Source organism: Chionomys nivalis, chromosome 8 (genome assembly GCF_950005125.1).
Source record: "Chionomys nivalis chromosome 8, mChiNiv1.1, whole genome shotgun sequence".
NCBI classification, from domain to species: Eukaryota; Metazoa; Chordata; class Mammalia; order Rodentia; family Cricetidae; genus Chionomys; species Chionomys nivalis.
In genome coordinates, this window is record NC_080093.1 from 53,632,689 (window position 1) to 53,653,489 (window position 20,801).

General features: G+C 51.8%; 1 protein-coding gene across 2 annotated transcripts in view; it reads left to right on the plus strand.

Moving 5' to 3' along the window:
- The first annotated feature begins 1,805 nt into the window (after positions 1-1,805).
- Positions 1,806-20,801, plus strand: part of Osbpl5 (oxysterol binding protein like 5) — a 74,158-nt gene continuing 55,162 nt past the window's right edge. The window contains exon 1 of one of the 2 annotated variants that reach the window (XM_057779028.1): positions 1,806-1,834. In XM_057779028.1, coding sequence (XP_057635011.1) covers positions 1,820-1,834 — 15 coding nt within the window. In that variant the 5' untranslated portion in view covers positions 1,806-1,819. Of the gene's footprint in view, positions 1,835-19,263; positions 19,390-20,801 lie in introns of those variants that run through there. The other variant, XM_057779029.1, reaches the window with a different exon arrangement.

Consider the following 20,801-nt stretch of genomic DNA (forward strand, 5'->3'; position numbering starts at 1 on the left):
TCCCCACTTTCCTCTGTGGCTGGCTGGCTGACTGGCTGGCAGCTGCCTGGCTGGCTGGCCCAGGGCATCTTCCTTTCTTTCTCCCTCATTCTCTCTACTCTCTTCTCCCAAGCCTAGATTCTCCTCCTACTTATTGTCTCTGCCCCGCCTATCCCTCTACGGCCTAGCTATTGGTCATCCAGCTTTGTATTAGACCAATCAGGTACCTTAGGCAGGCAAGGAAAACAAATGCAACACATCTGTGCATAGCTAGACAAATGCAGCATAAACAAATGTAACACATCTTTACAGAGGACGACAGGGATCTGCAGGTGTCCTCTTGGCCAATGCTAGGAATCCAGCTTCAGCTGCTGGGTTCAGGATGCCCGAGGAAGCCAAGGACACCCAGGATGAACAAAGTGAAGATCTCACACCTACTCCTCATGTCCTGCTTGTCCATAAAGCAGCCTCCTTCTGCCATAGTACCCACCAAGTACACATAGGATACTAAGCTCCCCATCTCTTGAAGTCCCCCACAGTGTCCAGGACAAGCCAGGGAGCCTCTGAGAGGGTCAGTGCCCACATCTACGCTCTAGGCAACAGGGCACCTTCCAGGAGGAGCGTCTGAGAGTTGGGTGAGAGAGCACATCCTTGTGTGTTTACTAAGCACTTATTATCACAAACTGCACTCATCTCTTTACAAAGGTCACTTCTCCTAACCCTTACGAGGTGGGTAAACTGAGACACGGAGAAAACCTATGTTCTGCCAGCAGGTGCCTTTACGGCCTCCTGTTTTCTCTTTGAGGTGGACAGGGCAGGGGCGGCCTGCTAGATTGAGTAACCTCTGCTGCTCAAATCCTGTGGCCCTGACCACTCTCCCCTGAACTCTGAGGTTCACTATCCAGGAGTCTGTGCCAGGGGGCAGAGCCAAGTGTAAGCAAGCTGGTCCTTGTCACATAGCAACTCACAGGGGCAGATACCCACTGTGGGGAGGCAGGGACAGTTTTGCTGACATCCTAAGTACAGCAGAGAGACACTAAGGCTGCCTGTCCAACTGCCTCCCACCCCCACAACTACCCCCAACGAGTCCTTATGGAGCAGGCATGGGGCTTCTTCCCAAAGAGGCTTCCTGGGAGCTACAGGGGAGGAAGGACACTGGACATGAGAGGAGAGAGAAGGGAAAGGACCAGGGAAAGGTTGGGCATTGTGCTGGGAAAAAGCTGGTGCCCACGTAATGCACACTGCACTAGAATACCGAAGGTGGGTCACACACCGTCTCTATGCTTTGTCCCTGGAGGAGAAAGACCATAGGGGGTTAGGGTGTCTGTCAGTAGGGTCTTCGGTGTTTGTTATAGAGCTATTTCTCCTCTTGCAGCGTTACCCGAATCAGCCGCAGAAGAGACAGCCCTGGTGTTAGGTAAGCGCAGCTCTCACCAAGGCAGCTCCTGCTGCATCCAGGTCGGGCTGGATGCCCAGAGGAAGGCTGCAGAGGACCAGGCTGGAGAGGACCGTCGTCCCCGAACATCACACACGGGACCATTGTGGGTCACTATTTGTAAGTCTCTGGGGTTAAGTCCCAGTAGTGAGCCTCTCAGCCTTAAGTTGCGTGTCTCACGCGCCCTCTACACAGACCCACACTTGCCTGTGGCTGCTGCCATCCCGCCAGGAAGAGCCTTCACTGGAGGCGGGGTGGTCGGGTCCTGTTTGCTACTGATTGGTTCTGAGCGGCTAGTTGGAGGCGGGACTAGCCCACTTCGCGGGGCCAAACCCACTGGAGATAGCAGAGCTGAGCGTGGCGAACTGAGGACCAGCCTGCAGGAGAAATCCGCCCCGAGCCCTCATGCCGTGCTGCACGGTGAGTGTGCAACACCCCCACCCCACGCCGCGGAGCCTTGTCCCATCCCTGAGCCTACGCTACTGCGATGCGTTAGGAATCTGGGGGCCTGGAGTCATGCGGGGAGGTTAGGGACCCTTTAGGGTTTTTCTGCTGACTTCAAAGTTTCCTGGAGTTGCACCTGGTCAGCTGAACCAGACGTCGGAGGGTCGGAGGGGCATCTCTGCTCAGGTCTGCTGTCACCCAGAAGTTGTCAGCCTCACAGGCGGATAGCAGGCATGATGGGAGCAGGCAGCTGGTTCCAACAACTCTGAGGTACCTTGGGCAAGATACTGCATTGCACCCACACGCAGGGCCCTGGTCCCTTGTCAAGGTGGCTTCTGTCACCACCACTGCCGGCACTACTGCCAAGAGTGGCGAGGGGGCTGAATACGCTTCCTTGGTAGGGAAGCCCAACAGGCTCAGGTCCTATGCCTCCTCCTGCAAAGCCCTCTTCCAGGCTGGCTCAGACTTCCAGCTTTGTTCACTCTTAAGAAGAAAGGGGCTGTTTCTAAATTCATAACTTAATATTGCAATGGTGAGATTTGGGGCAAATCTGAGGTGCTCTTTGGACGTATCTCTTCATAGTAAGAATGGTGGTGCTGGGGTCAACTGACTTTCCCTGGGTGAGGCTAGCTGAGGTCTTTGAGCATAGTTGGGCTCCTGGGACACTGACTGGTGCAGGTTCCCAGTGGTTCTCCACCTGTGGGTCATGACCCCTTGGGATTACATATCAAATATCTTCCATATCAGATCTTCATAACAGTAGCAAAATGACAGTTATGAAGGAGCAATGGAATAATTTCATGGTCGGGGGTCATCCCAACATGAGGAGCTATATTAAAGGGCTGCAGCATTAGAAAGGTTGAGAACCACTGCCCTAAGGAGAAGTTGACTTTGTGACTGATATGAAGAGACACACTGCCTTCCCCCACTGCCTATAGTCTGCCCCCCTTCCATTGCCTGTATGATGTCTATGTGACTATGGCTGTGTATGAGACATAGTTATCAGCTCTTGGGATGGCTCTTGAGAAAGGAACTGCACTACCCTGGTTTCCAAGAGCACATGTGTGGAGCAAGGCTGGTCCGAGACCCTCAGCGCTGGTCAGTGTGGAGGTGCTGGGGTCACATGAGAACTGCCAGGGGGGAACAGGTGCCCAAGGCTCTTGCTCGTTACTGCAGCTTCAAAGAAGCAGGGTTTCTCTGCAGTTCTAGACCCCAAGGGGCTCTGGACTCTGGGTGGTGGTACTGGTTAGAGAGGACGGAGGCAGTGATGGAGCCTTTGGGACCTCATGCTGCCCAGGTACTAGGAAAGTCGGGGTTACCACTCTCCATGGCCAAAGCCCAGGAGGAACAAGGGTGACGGCTGCTGCCCACTCTCTGCCAGCCTTTATGTAACACACCTTGCGAGAGGCAGCCATAGATCCTTGCCTGCCTACCGGGGAGCCCTGGTTCCTGGAGGCTCTTCAGACTCACGGGCTTTCCACCCTGGTCATCCTTTCCATGTGCCAGCTGAGGGTCCCACCCACCAGTGACTGCTGTGCTCTGGAGTCTTTGGAGCATCATGCCAGAACAGCCCCAACGTTTCTAGGCAAATATGGCAGCTGAGCAGCCGAGGTGGGGAACCTGAAGCTGGAGCCGATCCTGACTCTGTGGCCTTGGAGGACCACAATGCCATTCTGCACCTCAGTCTTCCCATCTGCAAATGAGAGATATGCCTGCATAGGACATGCACGCGCAGGGGGGACAGCAGGCTTGCTGTAAAGGCTTGAGCACCATGCCTTGAAGAACTCGCAGCACCAAGTCACCTAAAACTGCAAGGCAACTCCATGACATAGTCCGGGGTCCAGGGCTGCCACTCATCCTAGGAAGATAGAACTGATGGGGCTAGGTGAGTTAGGTGTGGTCGAGAGTCTGAAGCTGGGGCTACAGGGTCCTGTGAGTCCTAGCTGTCTGCTTCTCTGAAGGTCTTAACAGGACTTGGAGTGCTGTGGCCCTCATTACCACAGTGCCCTTTCCCCCTGCATTGCCTCTCTGGATAGCTCCTGACTAGTTGGTGGAGTCGTTACTGTTTCCCAACTCTGTGGTCCTCTCTGTACCTGGAGAGGAGTCTTCACCCAGACCTGCATCGCTAGGCTGTCCTTGCTGTACCCTCCCCTTGGACAGGACAGCAACAAGTCCTCAACTCCATTGACTGCTGCTGTGCTTGTTCCTATGAGGACTCACAAGCAAGGCAATGGCCCAGAAGACAGCTGCCTTGCCCTCCTTGTCTGTCCCTACTCCTGCCTGTCTGCCTCTTTGCCTCTGACTGGGTGCCCCAGGTAGCAGGCCACATCCCCAGGTGACAAGAACCAGGTCCAGATCTCAGTGTATCCTGTGGCCAGTGGGCCAGTGAGTACACCTGCCAGACAGCCTCTCCAGTGGGCCCTTGTGGCTTGTGGGTTCAGTCTTCACCCTGTTCTCAGATCTACTAGGTAGTGAGCTTTCATAGTGTCCCAGGATTTCTGAGACATCTACTGGACCAGTCAGGACAGTACAGACCCCTCTGCCCTAGCAACCCTGAGCTGGCTTGACATGTGGTGAGCAGCCCAGAACCCAAGGAAGCCCTCGGGAGAGGTCCTCAGGCTGAAGTACTCTATCCTATGAGTTAAGCTTGCCCTGAAATCAATAGCTGGGATGGAGCAGGGGCCAGCCCAGGGAAATGGAAAATGAGACATGGGAGGTCTTCATAGAGGCTCCTCTGACCCTTATCATTGGCCGTGCGTGGAGCCCATCAAATAACAAATGTAAGGTAGGTGGCAGGGACCAAGGCAGGGACAGTGGGGCGAGGTCGTGTTCTCAGAACCTAAGCTCAGATGCCAGTCTTGATATTGCTATGCTGAAGTGAGCATTTATAGCCTTCTTTGCTGTGCTTTTCCTGTCTGGGAATAATACCAATGACAGCAACCACCTGCTGTGTTCGGAACTCAATGCTTGTAGATTGTTTGCATGATAAGTAGTGAGATCGGTGTTTTGTGTGTTGGCTCCGGTGATGGTCAGGCCACTGGAACATTGCTCATTTCCATGTGACATTGCATATGGACAAATTGGAAGTTTGGATTTTTATTCACTTTGGTTTTTTGGGAGAGTTTCCTATAGCCTAGGCTAGTCTCAAAATGCCTATGTATAGCCGAGGCTGCCTGAACTCCTGATCCCCTTGCCTCCACCTCCTGGTTTCTGGGACCATAGGCATGCATCACCCCACCCAGCCGAGGACTCAGAGTTTTGGTACTTTTAACACGTCATGTAGACCCAGGTACGGTGCCCACAGGACCCACTAGCAAAATGTCCTTGAGCTTTGGGTCCCAGCAGGGTCAATCCCCTTCACAAGAAGATACCTCACAAACAAGGGCTACATTGAAGGAGCCTGCTAGAACCTGTATGCTAGGCTCTGCCTCAGGGGCTGCTGTCCCTAAGAGGTAGGACCTGCTGTGCTTTGTAGACACCAGGCCCCTAAGCCCAGGCTGGGCCCCATCCAGACATCTGTCACTGCCTGGGAGACTGGGCCCCATGTACTCTCCCTCGGGGATCTCTGGCTCCCAGTTCCTCGACATTCTTTGTCTCTGGCCGGCTCCTGGCCTTGGCGAGCAGGAGGAGGTGAGGACAAGAATAACAGTCAGGCTGAGAAAAGCCTCTAGAGCTCCTGTTTCCAGCCAAGGAGGAGCGGAAAGAGCGGGGCGGGAAGTGAAGCCAGCAGGTGCTCAAGTGAGAAGATGCCTGCTGTCCCTGAGAGCCCCTGGCTGATGAGGGCCAATTCAAGGCCCTCTTTAACTGAGGCCACAGCCATGGTTGGGGTAGAGGATCTATGAGCCACAGAAGCCAGGAACAGGGATGACAATAGGGGGTGTGTCTGGGTTGGTGGCTGCTGGGGAGGGGTATATCTTACCTGGATGAGGGACAGGGAGGGCTTGACAATACCAACGTCCCAATTTTGGGCTTGTTGCTCCTCTTCAGTCAGAGCCCCATCCCCAGACCTCATGCACCCCAAGCCTCTGGACCCTCATTGCACGAGTCAGACAGGACAGATCGCTCCACCCTACCTCCTCCTCACAGTCTCCAGGGCGAAGCTGGAGCAGGAACAAGGGTACTCGAGGCCTTTCAGCCAGCCAGAGAAACCTGCAGGACGCCCAGTGCCAGGGTGACCTGCGACTCTGTCCTCATCTTTCACCTCCATCTGGTGAGAGTCACACCTTGGCTGAGTCAGGAGCTGTCCTTCAGAGGACAGCAGTCCAAGCTGGCCCATCATTTGTCCTTGTCACGCCAGTGTCTGTTTCTCCAGACCCTGCTGTTCTAGGAGTAGGTGGCTGCCACGTCTTTTTGGCTCTGTCTCCAGACCCGGGGACTGTCCAGAACTACCTCAGACTGGGGCTCCCTGGTATCACAAGAGGTGGGAGACATAGTTGCTGCAGCTGTTGGAGAGATAACAGGCAGGGAGGGGCGACAAGGAGGGATATCCAGGCAGGCTGCCCATCTATCTTTTTGTGTTTAACCATATGCTCCCCAAGACAACAGTCTGCGAGATGGGACTCAGTCTCCCTTGCCACCAGATGGGTTCCCCGGGGACATACAGGGCCTGACCCTCGCCAGATTCGTGTCACTCCTGGGTGCTGACCAGCTGTGAGGCTGCTGCTGGCTGCCCATCTGGACCCTGAACTGGCCTCCCTGGGCTTCTGAGCCAAAGGTTATGACAGGCAAACTCTGCATTTCTCCAGACCTGGGACTTGTCCTTGATACTGGTACCCTGTACCTCACCTCAGCTGTCCTTGTCAAGTGTGTGGGAAAAGCAAGGTCATGCAGACCTCCAGCACAGGTGGGGCCCGAGGAAGGAGGCCCAATAGCAGGACACTCTCCAAGACGTTAACAAAGCTCTGTGGCCAGTGTCAGAATGCTCTCCTCTGCTCTCTCTCCTCGCCAGGCATTGTGGGTCCCTGGCCAGAGCCCAAGTACCTATGTGTGCAGCCAGTCCACACAGACATGCTACATATGTGTTCCCTGGTGATCTCAAAGCCCAATGGGTCTGGAAGCCAGCAGCTCTGCTCAGTGACAGACACAGCTTCTTTGGTTACTCTGTGGAAAGAGCCATCAAAGAAAGTCTGTCAACTGCAAGATGGCTGTGGGCCTCCCCATGCCACCACACTCAGCCCACGGGACCATTCATTTAAATTTTTAAAGATTTATTTTATTTTTACTTATGTGTGGCAGGTAGAACAGGCAACACCCCTCAGCATGTGGTCGACCATGGTGCCTCTCTGCCTAGGCGGAGACTGCTCCATTCTCAGAGACTTTCGACACCATTGTCGAGGTCAATTGACCGTGCTTGCCGGGGCTAGTGTTCCGCATCTGTGTGCCATCAGGTTCTACCTGTGAATTAGGGTGGTTTTTTTTCTAGTTCTGGGAAAATTCATGCATCTTAACAGGGACCCATCAAGTCTGCATGCAGCTTTGGGAAGTGGGACATCTTCAGGAGCAACTCTGGAACATTCCCACCTGCATCCCACCGCACCGTAAGGCTCTTTAAGCTGACATTTAAATTTCCTAAAGTGAGTTCCTGGGTTGCCTACTACACCTTCAGTCTGCATTCATGTGTGCTTGGTGGCAGCCACACCAGGCCACTTTGCTTATAGAATATTTTCATAATTCCAGAAGGCTCTGTAATATAGCATCCTTTTTGGTTGTAAGAGCCTGAAGGTGTCAGAACCACAAGTTCTGAGCTGGGAAGGAGATGGCTCCATTTGTAAAGTCCTTGCCGTGAAAGCACGAGGACCTGGGTTCGAGTCCCAGAACTTCACTTGTAAGAACTGCGCATGGTGGCGCATACTTGCAACCCCAGTGCTGGGGAGGCAGAGACGAGTGGCTCCCTGGGGCTCAGGAGTGAGCCAGTCTAGCCTAGCCTAATTGGAGAGTGCTAGACCAGTAAGGGACTTGAAAAAAAACAAGGTGAACAGTGCCTGAGGAACAACACTTGAGGGTGATCTTGGGGATACACACACGGGACAGGAGGATATACAGAGAGCAAACATCCTACTGGAAGCAGGAGGAGGATGGGGTCCCCATCCCAGACCTGCATACAGTCAGGGAGGATGTGCTCACCCCTTCTTTGCTCTGTCCTCTGCCCCATAAATGAATGTTCTTCTGACTTGTCCCCTCTGCCCTCAGGAATGAAGTTAACTTTCCCAGCTGAGGCCAGAGCAGTGGGCTCACGGAGGCTCAGGAAGGGCCTCTGCTACTCCCCATCCTTCTTCTGAGCCTCACAATCCCATCCACACCACTCCAGGTCACCCTGTGTCCCTTCCTCTCTGGCCAGCAGAATGAGACATCAAGGTCTGAGCTTGGACTGAAAGCCTGTCATAGAGCTACATGGCCTCCAATGGGGCAGGATACACCCCATTCCCTTTCTGTATACCTGGGACTAGGGCTAGGCCAGACTCTGAGCCAAGAGTTGCTCTTCCCAGGGTAGAGGAGCCCTGACACCTACTGCCCAGCTGCTCCTGTGCCGACAGGTTCCTCACCCAGGCAGGATAAGACTATACTCTGGTTCTGCTGGATGCTTGCTTGAGGCCCCAGGGTCAGAGACTGAAAATGCCAGTAGCCTCTATCGCCCCTTCTCATACCCCCAAGAGGGATGTAGGACCCAAGCTGTGCCCTGATGACTAGCCACAAGACCTACCAGAATGGATTTTGCTTTGGACTGGACCAAGTCTGATCTGGGACAGAATGACCTCCAGGGCCTTTCTAGGGTCAGTTGTCCAGCTTGTATCTATCCCATGGCCCCTCCGTACTTGTGTACATGATCTATGACTGTTCTGCATATATGTACATATCCTGTGGCCCCTCTATGCATATGTACATGTCCCATGGTCCCTCTGCATATGTGCACATGTCCCACAGCCCCTCTGCATATGTATACATGTCCCACAGCCCCTCTGCATATGTGTACATGTCCCATGGTCCCTCTGCATATGTGCACATGTCCCACGGCCCCTCTGCATATGTGTACATGTCCCACAGCCCCTCTGCATATGTGTACATGTCTCATGGTCCCTCTGCGTATGTGTACATGTCCCATGGTCCCTCTGTGCATGTGTACATGTCCCATGGTCCTTCTGTGTATATGTGCATGTGCTTTTGGGAGACTGCTCCCTGTCGCTGGCATTTCTTTCCATCAATGTGACTTTCTGGGCAGCTCCAGTTTCATTTCTGATAAATGTGCTGATAAAACACCCTGACAGAAGCAATCTAGGGGAGAGAGGGTTCATTTCAACTTACAATTCCAGCTTATAGTCCACGAGACCTGGGAAGTCAAGGCAGTACATTCATAGTCAAGGGCAGAGGGAAATTAGTCAATTAATTCAGACGCCCTTGCTTGCTTGCTTGTGCTCAGCTCCACCTCTCCGCTATCCCATAGTTCAGGAGCACCTGCCTAGGGACTGGTGACGCCTACAATGTGGCATCAATCAGCTTCATTAAGACAGTCCCCCACAGACAGGCCCACAGCCGCCACCTGTCCCTGCTCCCTGCCTGCCACCATCGTCATGTAGATGATTAATCCTTCTTGAGATTCTCTTCTTCCTGGGTGATTCTAGGCTGTGGCAAGTTGACTCTTAAAGCTAACTGTCACACAGGGTACCATTATAATCCACACAGACCATCTCGATAGTGTACAGCTGTGTGCCCACACTGATGTAACTACTGCCACCACCCATTTGCAGAGCAGACTGGACACTCTAAGAGCAGTCCTGGGGTTTCCAGGTGCCCACCTTGTCCCCTGGCAAACCTGATCTCTCTCCTGTCCCTACACTTCTGCCTTTTCCAGAAAATTGTATGGACAGTGGGTGGGTAGACATTTGTTTGTGCTTCTTCTATGCTGTGGAGAGCTTCAGCGATTCCTGCTTGCTGCTAAGTAGAGGAAGGGGTTGGGGAGGGGATGTCAAAGCCCTGGTGCTCCTGCGTCACATTGAAACGTGCCATCTTGCTTCTGTCTTGAGCGTCTGTGAATGAAGCCAGAGACAATACACACATTTCCGTGCAAATGTCGCTTTGCTTGGGTGGGTGCAGTGCAATGAAGCCGCTGAGTCTTCTAGAAGTGTGTAAATCAGAAGCTGCCAATCTGCCTTCCGAAGGCCAGAAAGCCACTTGGCGTTCATTTCAGCGACACATGGGGGCACTGTTGTTCCATGGTCGCCTACACCATCTGTTGTGATCTGATTTGCCAGGAACTAATGGGCTCTAGGTTCCAAAAGTCCCTTCAAGGGCACATCCCAGCCCCGCCTCCTAAGGGTCTCACCACCTCCCAGTAGTGCCACAGGTTGGACACAAATCCTCCTTACGTGGTTTTGGCAGACACTTCTCTAAGAGGCGGCATGGATCAAGGTTTGTCTGTCTGCAGAGAAAAGGCCAATTGTCACAGTACCTTTTGTTTGGCAGCATGCCTTTTCTCCACTGATCTGCCGTTTCTTAATCTTTGTGTCTGTGTCTAAAACCAATGGCCCATGGATTCCTGGACTCTGCTTCGTTCTGTTAAGCTGTGTCTTTCTTTTGCCAACACTAATACAGCACAGAATTGATTCCTGCACATTTACGGTGAGTCCCTAAGCCAAGTGGCAAGAGCCCTCCCACCACGCTGTGTCAAAGCTGCATCAGCAATTCTACTTTTAAAAACTATTTCTATTTTAATTATGTCTGTGGACATGTGCTTCGGTGGAGGCCTGTGCATTCGAGTGCAGGTGCCTGTAGAGGCCAGAGACATTAGTTGCCCCAGAAGTGTAGTTCCAGGCTGTTGTGAGCTGCGCAGCGTGGGTACTAGTAACCAAATTCAGATCCTCTGCCTGATCTTAACCACTGAGTCATCTCTCCAGCCCCAGCTACTTCAAAAGAGTTTTTTGGTTTTTTTTTTTAATTGTTTGGCAGTGGAGATGGTTTAACAGGGAAAGGTGTTTGTCCCCTCCCCTCCTCCCGCAAGCCTGATGGCCTGACTTCAATTCCTGGAATCCACGTAGAGATGGAAGGAGAGGACAGACTCCAGGAAGTTGGTCTCTGACCTCCACACACATCCTGCAGCATTGTGCCCCCTCCCCACATTACACGTACACACAACAACACTAATTATAATAAGTTTTCAAAAACTTATTAATATACGTGACTTGTACAAAGTAATGGGTTTCTTTTGGGTTTTGTTTGATTGCTCAGGTCCTGAAAGTGGTTTTTATTAGTATTGTGTGTATATATGATCCTCCCCTCCCACTTCCCACATCTCCCTTGGCACCCTTCTTCTTTCGTAAAAAATTTTAAATGTTTACAAATAAACAGGTTTTCATTGACAGTAGATATAACACAACTTGGTATTGCTGGGAACTGAACTTGGGTCCTCTGAGTCTGGTTTGTTTTGCTTAGTGTGATGCCCAAGTCTACCCATTTCATTCTTCATGCCTGACTACAACTCCATTGTGCACATTCATCCGTTGACCCTGAACATGCCTCATTTCTCCACTGTGCATCTGTGAATGCACCCCTAGGCTGTCCCAAATAACATCATGATGAATGCTGCCTATTGGTACGAATTTTAGAATCACCCTGCTGGGCTTTTGTTGGGATCCCACTGAGTCTTAGCAATGATGACTCCTGACTATTGCTGAGATTTCCGATTGTTTTGTCTGTAACTAAACCCTTGGTATATTAAACAGATAGATGCTGTGTGGTTAGATTGAACCTGAGTATTTCCCACACTTAACTGTATGTGAATGCTTAAATAATACCTAGTACTGATGTCTTCATTGTGTTTTCTTTCCCAGTACTTACACACACACACACACACACACACACACTCCACACACACACGCATGCATTCACGCATGTGCGCATGGTTAGGTGTTTTGTTTGTTTGTCAGGTTGACACAAGCTGTTGTCATCTGAGATGAGGGAATCTCAGTTAAGGAATTGTCTCCCTCATATTGGCCATGGGCAAAACTGTGAGGCATTTTCCTGTTGAATGATTGTTGTGGGAGGGTCCAGCCCACTGTGTGTGGTGCCACAATGGTCAGGTAATCCTGGACTGTACAAGAAAGCAGGCTGAGCAACCCATGTAATCACATTGCTCCATGGTCTCTGCTTTAGTTCCTGCCTCTGGGTTCCTGCCTTGAAGTTCTGCTCTGGCTTCCCTTCATGGTAGACTGTGACCTGTCAGCCAAATGAACCTTTTCCCTCCCTGAGTTGCTTTTTGGTCATGGTGTTTATCACAGCAACATAGAAACAAACCAAGACACCAGGGATTTTAAAGCTAGACAAGGGCTCTGCCACTGAACACCAGTCTCTGCCCCATGAAGTTTTACGTGTTGTTTAGTTCTGCACGGATGGGTATTTACACTGCGGATACCCTTTTCTTGTCCCACTGAGTAGTCCAGGACCCATAAGTACTGCTGAATAGCAGCGAGACCCTGGATGCCTCGCTCTATTCCTGCCTCAAGGAGAAAGCACTGATGTTTCTCTGTACCCTGTGATATTGGTAGTGGGTTTTCTCACATGCCCAGAGTTGCAGGTGGTTGTGAGCTACCTGGTGTGGATGCAGGGAACTGAATGTAGGTTCTCTGTCATAGCTCTATGCGCTCTTTTTAAAAACAAAACAAACAGTCAAAAGTAGTTTTGAAAACCAAAAGATTTTTTTTTAATATTTATTTATTATATTATGTGTACAGCATCCTTTCCACGTGTGCCTGCAAGCCAGAAGGGGGCGCCAGGTCTCTTTATAGATGGCTGTAAGCCACCATGTGGTTGCTGGGAATTGAACTCAGGACCTCTGGAAGAGCAGTCAGTGCTCTTAACCTCTGAGCCATCTCTCCAGCCCCCAGAAGATTTTTTTTAAAAAAATTATTTTTATTATTTTTATATCTATCTATCTATCTATCTATCTATCTATCTATCTATCTATCTATCTATCTATCTATCTATCTAGGTTTTTTTGTTGTTGTTGTTTTGTTTTGAGACAGGGTTTCTCTGTGCAGCCCTGGCTGTCCTGGAGCTCCACCTGCCTCTGCCTCCCGGGTACTAGGATTAAAGATGGTACACCGCCACCACCTGGCCAGAATATTTACTCTCTGATTGATTGCTGAAATCCTCAGGATGAACTGGATGTTGCAACAACTGCCCTTTTAGATTTAGGTGTTGTTCCTTCACAGAATCCATGCCCTTGGTGCCTCAGTCGCCCAGTCCTGCTACTGTTTTGTCCCTTGGCCTGGGCACTCCAGTTATGCTTTCTCTTGCACTGGGTAGGGTAGCCACATTGCCACAGGTCTGCTTCTGAAGTTGGTAGGCCTCAGAGCCCCAGCGGCAGCACAGATGTGTGTCTTATGTGATGCTCTCCAAAAGATGACTCTGCTGTCATCATCTTGCTTCTGCCACCAAGGTCAAAGAGCGGGTATGTAATCGTAACCACTGAGCCCTCTCTCCAGCGCCTGGGTTCTGCTGAGTGTTTAGTCTGCTCTGTGGGGAGGACTGTGTCGTTTTTCTTTTTCAGTGTGTTGTGATGATGCAGGATATTGACAGAGTAAGGAATCCTACATGGGCATGGTATTTACATACAGATGGACCTGGTTAGCTTTTTCTGCTTGTTTCTATGTTTCCTCTTCATGTTTTGGAAACAGGGTCCCCCTATGTAGCCTCTGCAGTGCTGGGAGCAGAGAGGAACACAGGGGGGCACCAGCAGACCTGGCAGTCACTGCCTATGATCTGAAAACAGTGTATTCATTCTTTTTTTTTTTTTTAACCTCTGTGTTATGACACTCTCAGTCATTCTCGGAGCATCTGCTGTGAACGCACTCTGGGGAGGGGACTCCTGGAGAGAAGGAAACAGGCTCTGACCTCCAGGAGATTGTGGCTGGCAGATAAGGTCATACGCACTGCATGCCGGCGGTGTTGTAGAAGACAAATGGTAGAATCTAAACCAGTGGAAATGTTGTAAATGCAGTACTTAAGCGTGAAATTCTTTTAATTTTTTTTTAAAATTAAAACCAGAAAAGAATCCAGGCAAGACTGCTGCTCAGGCCACACCCACTTGCTGCAGCCTCCTGTAAAGAAAAGGGCAGCCCCTGCCCAAATCCTGTCTGTGACTCCTTACCCTTTAAGATGCCCCAGGTGCAGGACTCCAGGAGAGAAAGGCAGGCACAAGTGCCCACGAACATTTCCAGGCTCAAGTTGCCAGAGTCCAGGACTTCAGAGGGCTGTGGGGTGGTCCATCCCCCACTTATATAGTGGGTACATGTTGTAATATGAGCAGCGGGGGGCTGCGTCCCCGGCACCCAGCCGCCCGCATGGCTAGCTTATGCCCCGAAATAATTACATGGAAACTGTATTCTTTTAATCACTGCCTGGCCCATTAGCTACAGCCTCTTATTGGCTAGCTCTTACATATTGATATAACCCATTTCTAATATTTTGTGTAGCACCATGAGTTGGCTTACCAGGGAAGATCTTAACCTGTGTCTGTCTGGAATGGGAGAATCATGGCGACTCACTCACTCGGCTTTTTTCTCCCAGCATTTTGTCTGTTTACTCCACCCACCTAAGGGCTGGCCTATAAATGGGCCAAGGCAGTTTCTTTATTAAATGAAAGTAACTCCTCCATCAGGTACACCTCAGCTGGATGTACCCCTCCTCCTCACTGCCCCACATCCACCTTCCTACAATACAAGACTCCCCTTTCCTTCCATACCAGCTCACTGGGAACCAGAGACAGCCTGACTCTGTGAAACCTCTCTCTTCCCTGAGACCTGTAAGAAGAGACATCGATCTCTGATGTGGGCTTGAACCCTCACCAGAAACCCCACCATGCTGTTTATCTATGATGTTGGGGCCTGAATTCTCCCCCAGAGCTCTTGCCATGCTGCTGTCTGTCTGTCCATAGTGTTAATGACTTTTTGAATAAATTTCTTACCAAATGAACACTCTACTTCAGTGTGCCCCAATTAAAAAATCTTGCAACAACGTGCTTTCGACATAGAAAGCATGTGCCCCTCAGTTACCCCAATGGAGATTCGGCACTCCTGGAAGTCCGTATTTGTGTTATCATGAAAGGACAATGAGGAAACCAAGGCACTTACAGGTCAAAGTCAGCTGTGGTAGGGAGCCACCTGGAGCCCTGACCCCCACGCCAGACACTACAGCTTTCCCGTCCTTAAACTGGGAACCTCCCTCCCCATCTTGGACGTCAAAGGATGGGTGTATGTCAACCTTAGTCTCTCCTTTTTGAAGATTTCTTTTACTTTTAATAATGTGCACATACGTGTGTGTGCGTGTGTGCATGTGGCATGCACCTGTGAGTACAGTTGCATGAGGAGACCAGAAGGGGGTGCCAGATCCTCTGGAGCTGAAGTTACAGGAAGTTTTGAGTCAATGTGAACTGAACTCAGGAATTCAACTTGGATTCTCTGCCAGAGCAGCAAGTGCCTTTAACCACAGAGTCATCTCTCCAGCCTCTTGACCTCCTTAAACAAGCCTAGACAGAGTTCCATCCTTTCAGGGGACTTTTGATCACCAATGCCAGGTGCTCTACTACAGAGCCATATCTCTCTGCCATGCTTGTCCCTCTACATCAGTGGTTCTCAATCTGTGGGTCGTGACCCTCCCAGGAGTGTCAAACAACCCTTGCGCAGGGGTCTCATATCAGATATCCTGCATACCAGATATTTACATTACAATTGGGAACAGTAGCAAAATTGCAGGTATGAAGCAGCAGCGACACCAATAATGTTATGGTTGGGGGTCACCACAATATGAGGAACTGTATTAAAGGGTCACAGCCTCAGGAAGATTGAGAACCACTGCTCTAAAGGGACAGATTTTTTTTTCACAATCAAAAATAATATCAATGGGTTGAGGAAACAGCTCAGTTGGTAAAATGGTTGCCTTGAAAATGGGAGGACCTGAATTTGATCCCTAGGACTCAAGTGAAAAGAAAAAATGTTGCCGGGTGGTGGTGGCGCACGCCTTTAATCCCAGCACTTGGGAGGCAGAGGCAGGTGGATCTCTGTGAGTTCGAGACCAGCCTGGTCTACAAGAGCTAGTTCCAGGACAGGCTCCAAAACCACAGAGAAACCCTGTCTCAAAAAAGCAAAAAAAAAAAAAAAAAAAAAGGTCAGGCTGGGCTGCCGTGACACAGGTCTTTAATCCTGGCACTTGGGTGGCAGAGGTAGGCAGATCTCCGAGTTCGAAGTAGCCTGGACTACAGGGTGAGTTCCAAGACATCCAGGCTTACACAGAGAAACCCTGTCTTGGAAAACAAGACAAAACAGAAAACAAGAACAAAACTAAAAAAAGAAAATGCAGGTGTGGTGGCAAACACTTGTAATCCCAACATTAGTGAGGTTAAAGCAAAGGGCTCACTAGTACTTGCTGACCAGCCAGCCTAGCCTCATTGGTGAATTCAAGTCCCAGTGAGAGCCTATCAAAGAGCCAAGTGGACAGCACCTGAGGACCCACACCGGGGTAGACCTGTGGCCTCCACGTGCACACAAAGAAGACCAGTCTTTCTTTTCTCAGAAACCCTATCTTAATCCTCTCCAATCGAAAGAAAACCTAAATCCATACATCTCCTAGGAAGCCCTGGGCTCGACAAACCTCCCAGCCTCCTTTCACCTCCTGCCCTTCTCCCTAGCCACCCCATGAACACCAAGAGCATAGCCTCCTCACTCCTGGCACCTGCTGCTTCCTCTGCCTGGGTTGCCTGAGTTCCAGATGCCACACGCGCTCCCTCCCTGGAGCAGCTGGAGGTGGAAACTGCTCTCGTTATCACCACTTACAGATGAAGAAACTGAGGCAAAGAGAGTTGCACAACTCGCTCAAGGCTGTCCTAGGTGCTGGAACTCAACAGTGTGCCCTTGCCCAACTTGCTCCTGCACAGCCCAGCTCCAAGCCCTTTTGCTCTTGTTCATCTGACAGTCAAGGAAAAGGAGGTCCATCCAGGAGGACACTCGAGCTGGGGCTCAGGCTCAGTTGGTGGAGTGCTTGCCTGGAGTGTACAAGACCCTGGTTTCTAGCCCTAACACCACACGTCTTAGGAGTTCTATTGCTGTGAAGAGACACCATGACCACAGCAATCCTTATAAGGAGAACATTTAATTGGGGTGGATTCACTTACAATTTCAGAGGTTCAGTCCATTATCATGATGGCAGGGAGCATGGCGGTGTGCTGGCTACATCTTGATCAGAAGGCAGCAGGAAGTCAACTGAGACACCGGGTGGTATCCTGAGCATAGGAAACCTCAAAAACCCACCTACACAGTGACGTACTTCCTCTAATAAGGTCATACCCACTCCAACAAAGTTACACTTCCTAATAGTGCCACTCCCTTGGGGGCTGGTTTCTTTCAAACCACCACACCACCTGAAACCAGGTGTGGCAGCACACACCTGTAATCCCAGCAATAGGGAGGCAGAGGCAGGAAGATCAGAGGGTCTGGCTCATCTTCAACTACACAGTGAGTTTGAGGCAAGCACGGGCCACATGAGGCTCTGTTTAAAACCCAAGAGGAATGAGGTGCTACATGGTGACAGCCAGGCTCAGCAGCGGCAAGACTGGAGCCTGCCTCTAGTCACCGCACTGCCTTTACCAGCCAAGCAAGGAACAGGATGGGGGGTTCTGGTCAGCCTAGTTCCAGCTGTGCACCTGTCTCTGAGCCAGACAGGTGGCACGTTCCTCAGCCCACACTTGGCCATCTGGCTCTGGGAGAACCTCATTCAAACTGTCCCCCACCCCACCTCACTCCCCAGCTCACTCTTCCTGTCTAGCCCTCCTACCTTTTTGCCAGTAATCTGGCCCCTACAGTCCAAGTTCAAGTAACAAGTGAAGGCAATTTGCTGAGACCTTGCCCCAGGGGACAGGGGCCTTGTTTTCTCCTTTGATTTCCCCTGAGGATTGGCCCTAGCAACCGCTGTTTTACTAGGTTCTGACAGCCACACCCAGCTTTTTGTTTGAGCTTGGAGCAGACCTAGCAGACAGACTGGTCTCCATCTGCAAGGTGGCCCATACTACACACAGCCCTGCTGGAAGGGCAGAGCCATCCCTCAGATCTCAAGGAGTTTCCACCATGGCCCTGAGCATCTTGTCTGAGCAGCTCTGCATCCGAAGGCCTCGCCAGGTGACTGGGGTTGGACAGGGATAGTCCTGGGGTGAACTGAGGACCAGCGAGTCCAGACAGCCCACCTGGCCTGCTCATCTGTGCACAGGAGGCTGGTACTCGTCCACCAGATGGAACCCCACCACCTAGTCTAGCAGGGTGGGCATGGCTGAGGCTGAGTGGACAAGGGGTCAACAGGGCCTGTGGTTGTATATCCCAGGCTTGCTTTCCACAGCTCTGCCCAGTGGCTTTTAGCAGCAGTGGAGCTCCACAGCCTGGAAGCGTGTCTGCTGGCAGCCACACTCACTGATAATGCAGGAATCAGGTGGAATTCTGCCCACATTCACGCCTGGATTCCTAAAGTTAAAGGTTCTGTTGGGAAAAGCCGCCACACCTGTGTCTGACCTGATTTCAGGGGTCCAGAAATCTGTTTAGGTGGCCCTTGGGAAGGACCCCTTCCACATACCCAAACACCTCATGCTGAGGACTGAGGCTGGAGACCCCTAAGATCAGCCCCTCTCTATGGGTGGTATAGAATTAGAGAAGTGTCTTCTAAATATGGAAGGAATGAGGTATCTAGAGAGTTCTTGTGGGGTGGGAAAGAATGGTAGTCACACGGGACTTTTCTTACAAAAATCGGGACTTCTAATTATTATTATTTCTATTCGTGTGTGTCACATGGTGCAGGTGCCAGTAGAAGCTAAAAGAGGTCGTCAGATGCCCTGGAGCTGGAGTTACAGGTGGCTGTAAGCAGCCTTACCTGTGTGCTGAGAATGGACCTCTGGTCCTCTGGAAGAGTAGCATAAACTCTCAACCTCTGAGCCATCTCTCCAGCCCCAAGAGTCAGATTCTCAGCCAAGGCATCCTGAAAGAAGTCTAGCGGGAATCATGGATGGCGACCTAGGGGTCCCCTTGACCCCTATGTAGGACAAGACTAGTGTGTTTGGTTTCTGGGTATCTTGTGCTTTGGGAAAGGAGGAGGCCCCGCACACAGGTTCACCCCTCAAACAGAAGACCCTCCCTCAAGACTAACCCTGCTTACCACTGTTCTCCCCTTCTCTGGCTATTTGTGGGGCGGTATCCCCAGCCTCGGCACGCAGGTGCCACCCACTTGTCTATACTTAAGGATTCCTATGTCCCCAGCGCGCACCGGGGAGGAGGAGCAGGCTCCAGGCTGGGACTGGATACCCAGAGCGTCTCCCCAGCAGCCGATCCGCCCTCCGTCCGCCCGGGGTTTTGCGTCCGCCTCTCCCTCCTCCTTCCTCCACCCTCCGCTCCCTCGCTCCGCCTCGCCTGGATCAGCCCTCTGGTATTTCCTGCTGCTCGGCGACAGCTGAGCCCCTCGCGGGCCCAGCGCGGCCCGGCCCGGCCCGAGCACTGAGTGCGACCGCCACGGTAGGAGCTGCACTGCTGGGCACCGGGAGGGATAGGGATGGTGGACAGGCCCGGGAAGGCCAGGAGGGGACTCAGCAGGCCTGAGAGGCTGTAGGGCCACGGAGCCGGCGTGGGGGTCAGGGAACCCTCACAGGCTGATCTGGGAGCTCCTTGGATGCAGCTGGGTAGACTCTGGCAGCAGCCGGTACGGGGAACAGCGCCTGGCTGGGAATCCCGGGTGTGTCGGGGACTTCTGCGTGGCGGGTGAGGCCCGCGAGTGGGTGCGGCATGCCCAGTCCCGCTTCCCACTTAGTGGGGCTTAAAGGAGTCAGGACCAGGCGAGTGGGTGGGAAGGTCTGGCTGCCTCCGACCCCGGGTCGGAATACCCCAGCCCAGTCATAGCAAGGAATTGATGTCTAAGAAGTCTGAGATCTCAGGTCTCTGGCTTGATTCCCAGATGATTCGGCAGGGTCAGCAGAGCAAGTGGCCGCTGACCCCACCTTGCCCTTGGACTCTGCCCATCCATCGCCTCCATCCATAGAACTGGGTCCCTAAAGAAAGGGAAGGAAATCGGCGTTGTCGAGATGACTTGAGACTGCGCTTGAGGTTTTCTGGGACTGGGGTGGAGTAGGACCTGAGCCCCTCCCAGCTACAAGTCTAGCTTGGCTTTGCCTCCCAACCAGACATCCTGGCTCTTTAGTTCCAAGTCCCTGGAGTCCCAGTTGTGGCTCCTAGGGGCATAGGCAGACACCTACTCCAGAGCCAAGGGGGCTGCTTCACCCCTCACCCACCTTGGGCCAGGCGGGTCTTATAGCTGGGAGGGGCTTGCTTACCAGAATCCCTGGTTTGAATTTCTTGTTTTTGCCATCTTAAGGTCTCCCCTGGAGGCTTGTCACCCACTTGTCTATACTTAAAGATTCCTATATGTGTCTGCCATTGGCTCCAGCCTCTGCAAGATGCCTTTGTCAGGTCACAGGCGCAGGAGTGGTGGCGCCAGGTCCTGGAGAAGTAGACAAGACCTTTGGGGGTGGCTATTGCACTTTTGAATTTGTTTGTCCTGATTGAGTCCAGCAGCCACCCCCACCCCCACAGGAACACACCTGCTAATAACAACCAAGTGGCTGTGTCCTTACTACCTTTTTGCGTCCCCCCTTACTCAAGTGGGGGCAGGGGTAGAGGTGGGGGTGCTTGCTGACATTTAACTTGGTGGGGTTTCAGAGGAGCCCAGAGAGCTTTGCAGGTGTCAGACAAGTCAGGGTGACCTGGGTAGCAAGTGGTGACATCTGGTTGTCCCTTTCAGGCTCCTGACTGCGGCTCTATTGTCTGCCTGCACGTGTATGGGGCAGCCTAGTGGGGGCTTTTAACACCAGGCTCTGGGTGCCAAGGAGGCAAGTGCTTGTGCCTGTCTGTTTGCCTGACCAGCAGTGTTTAGA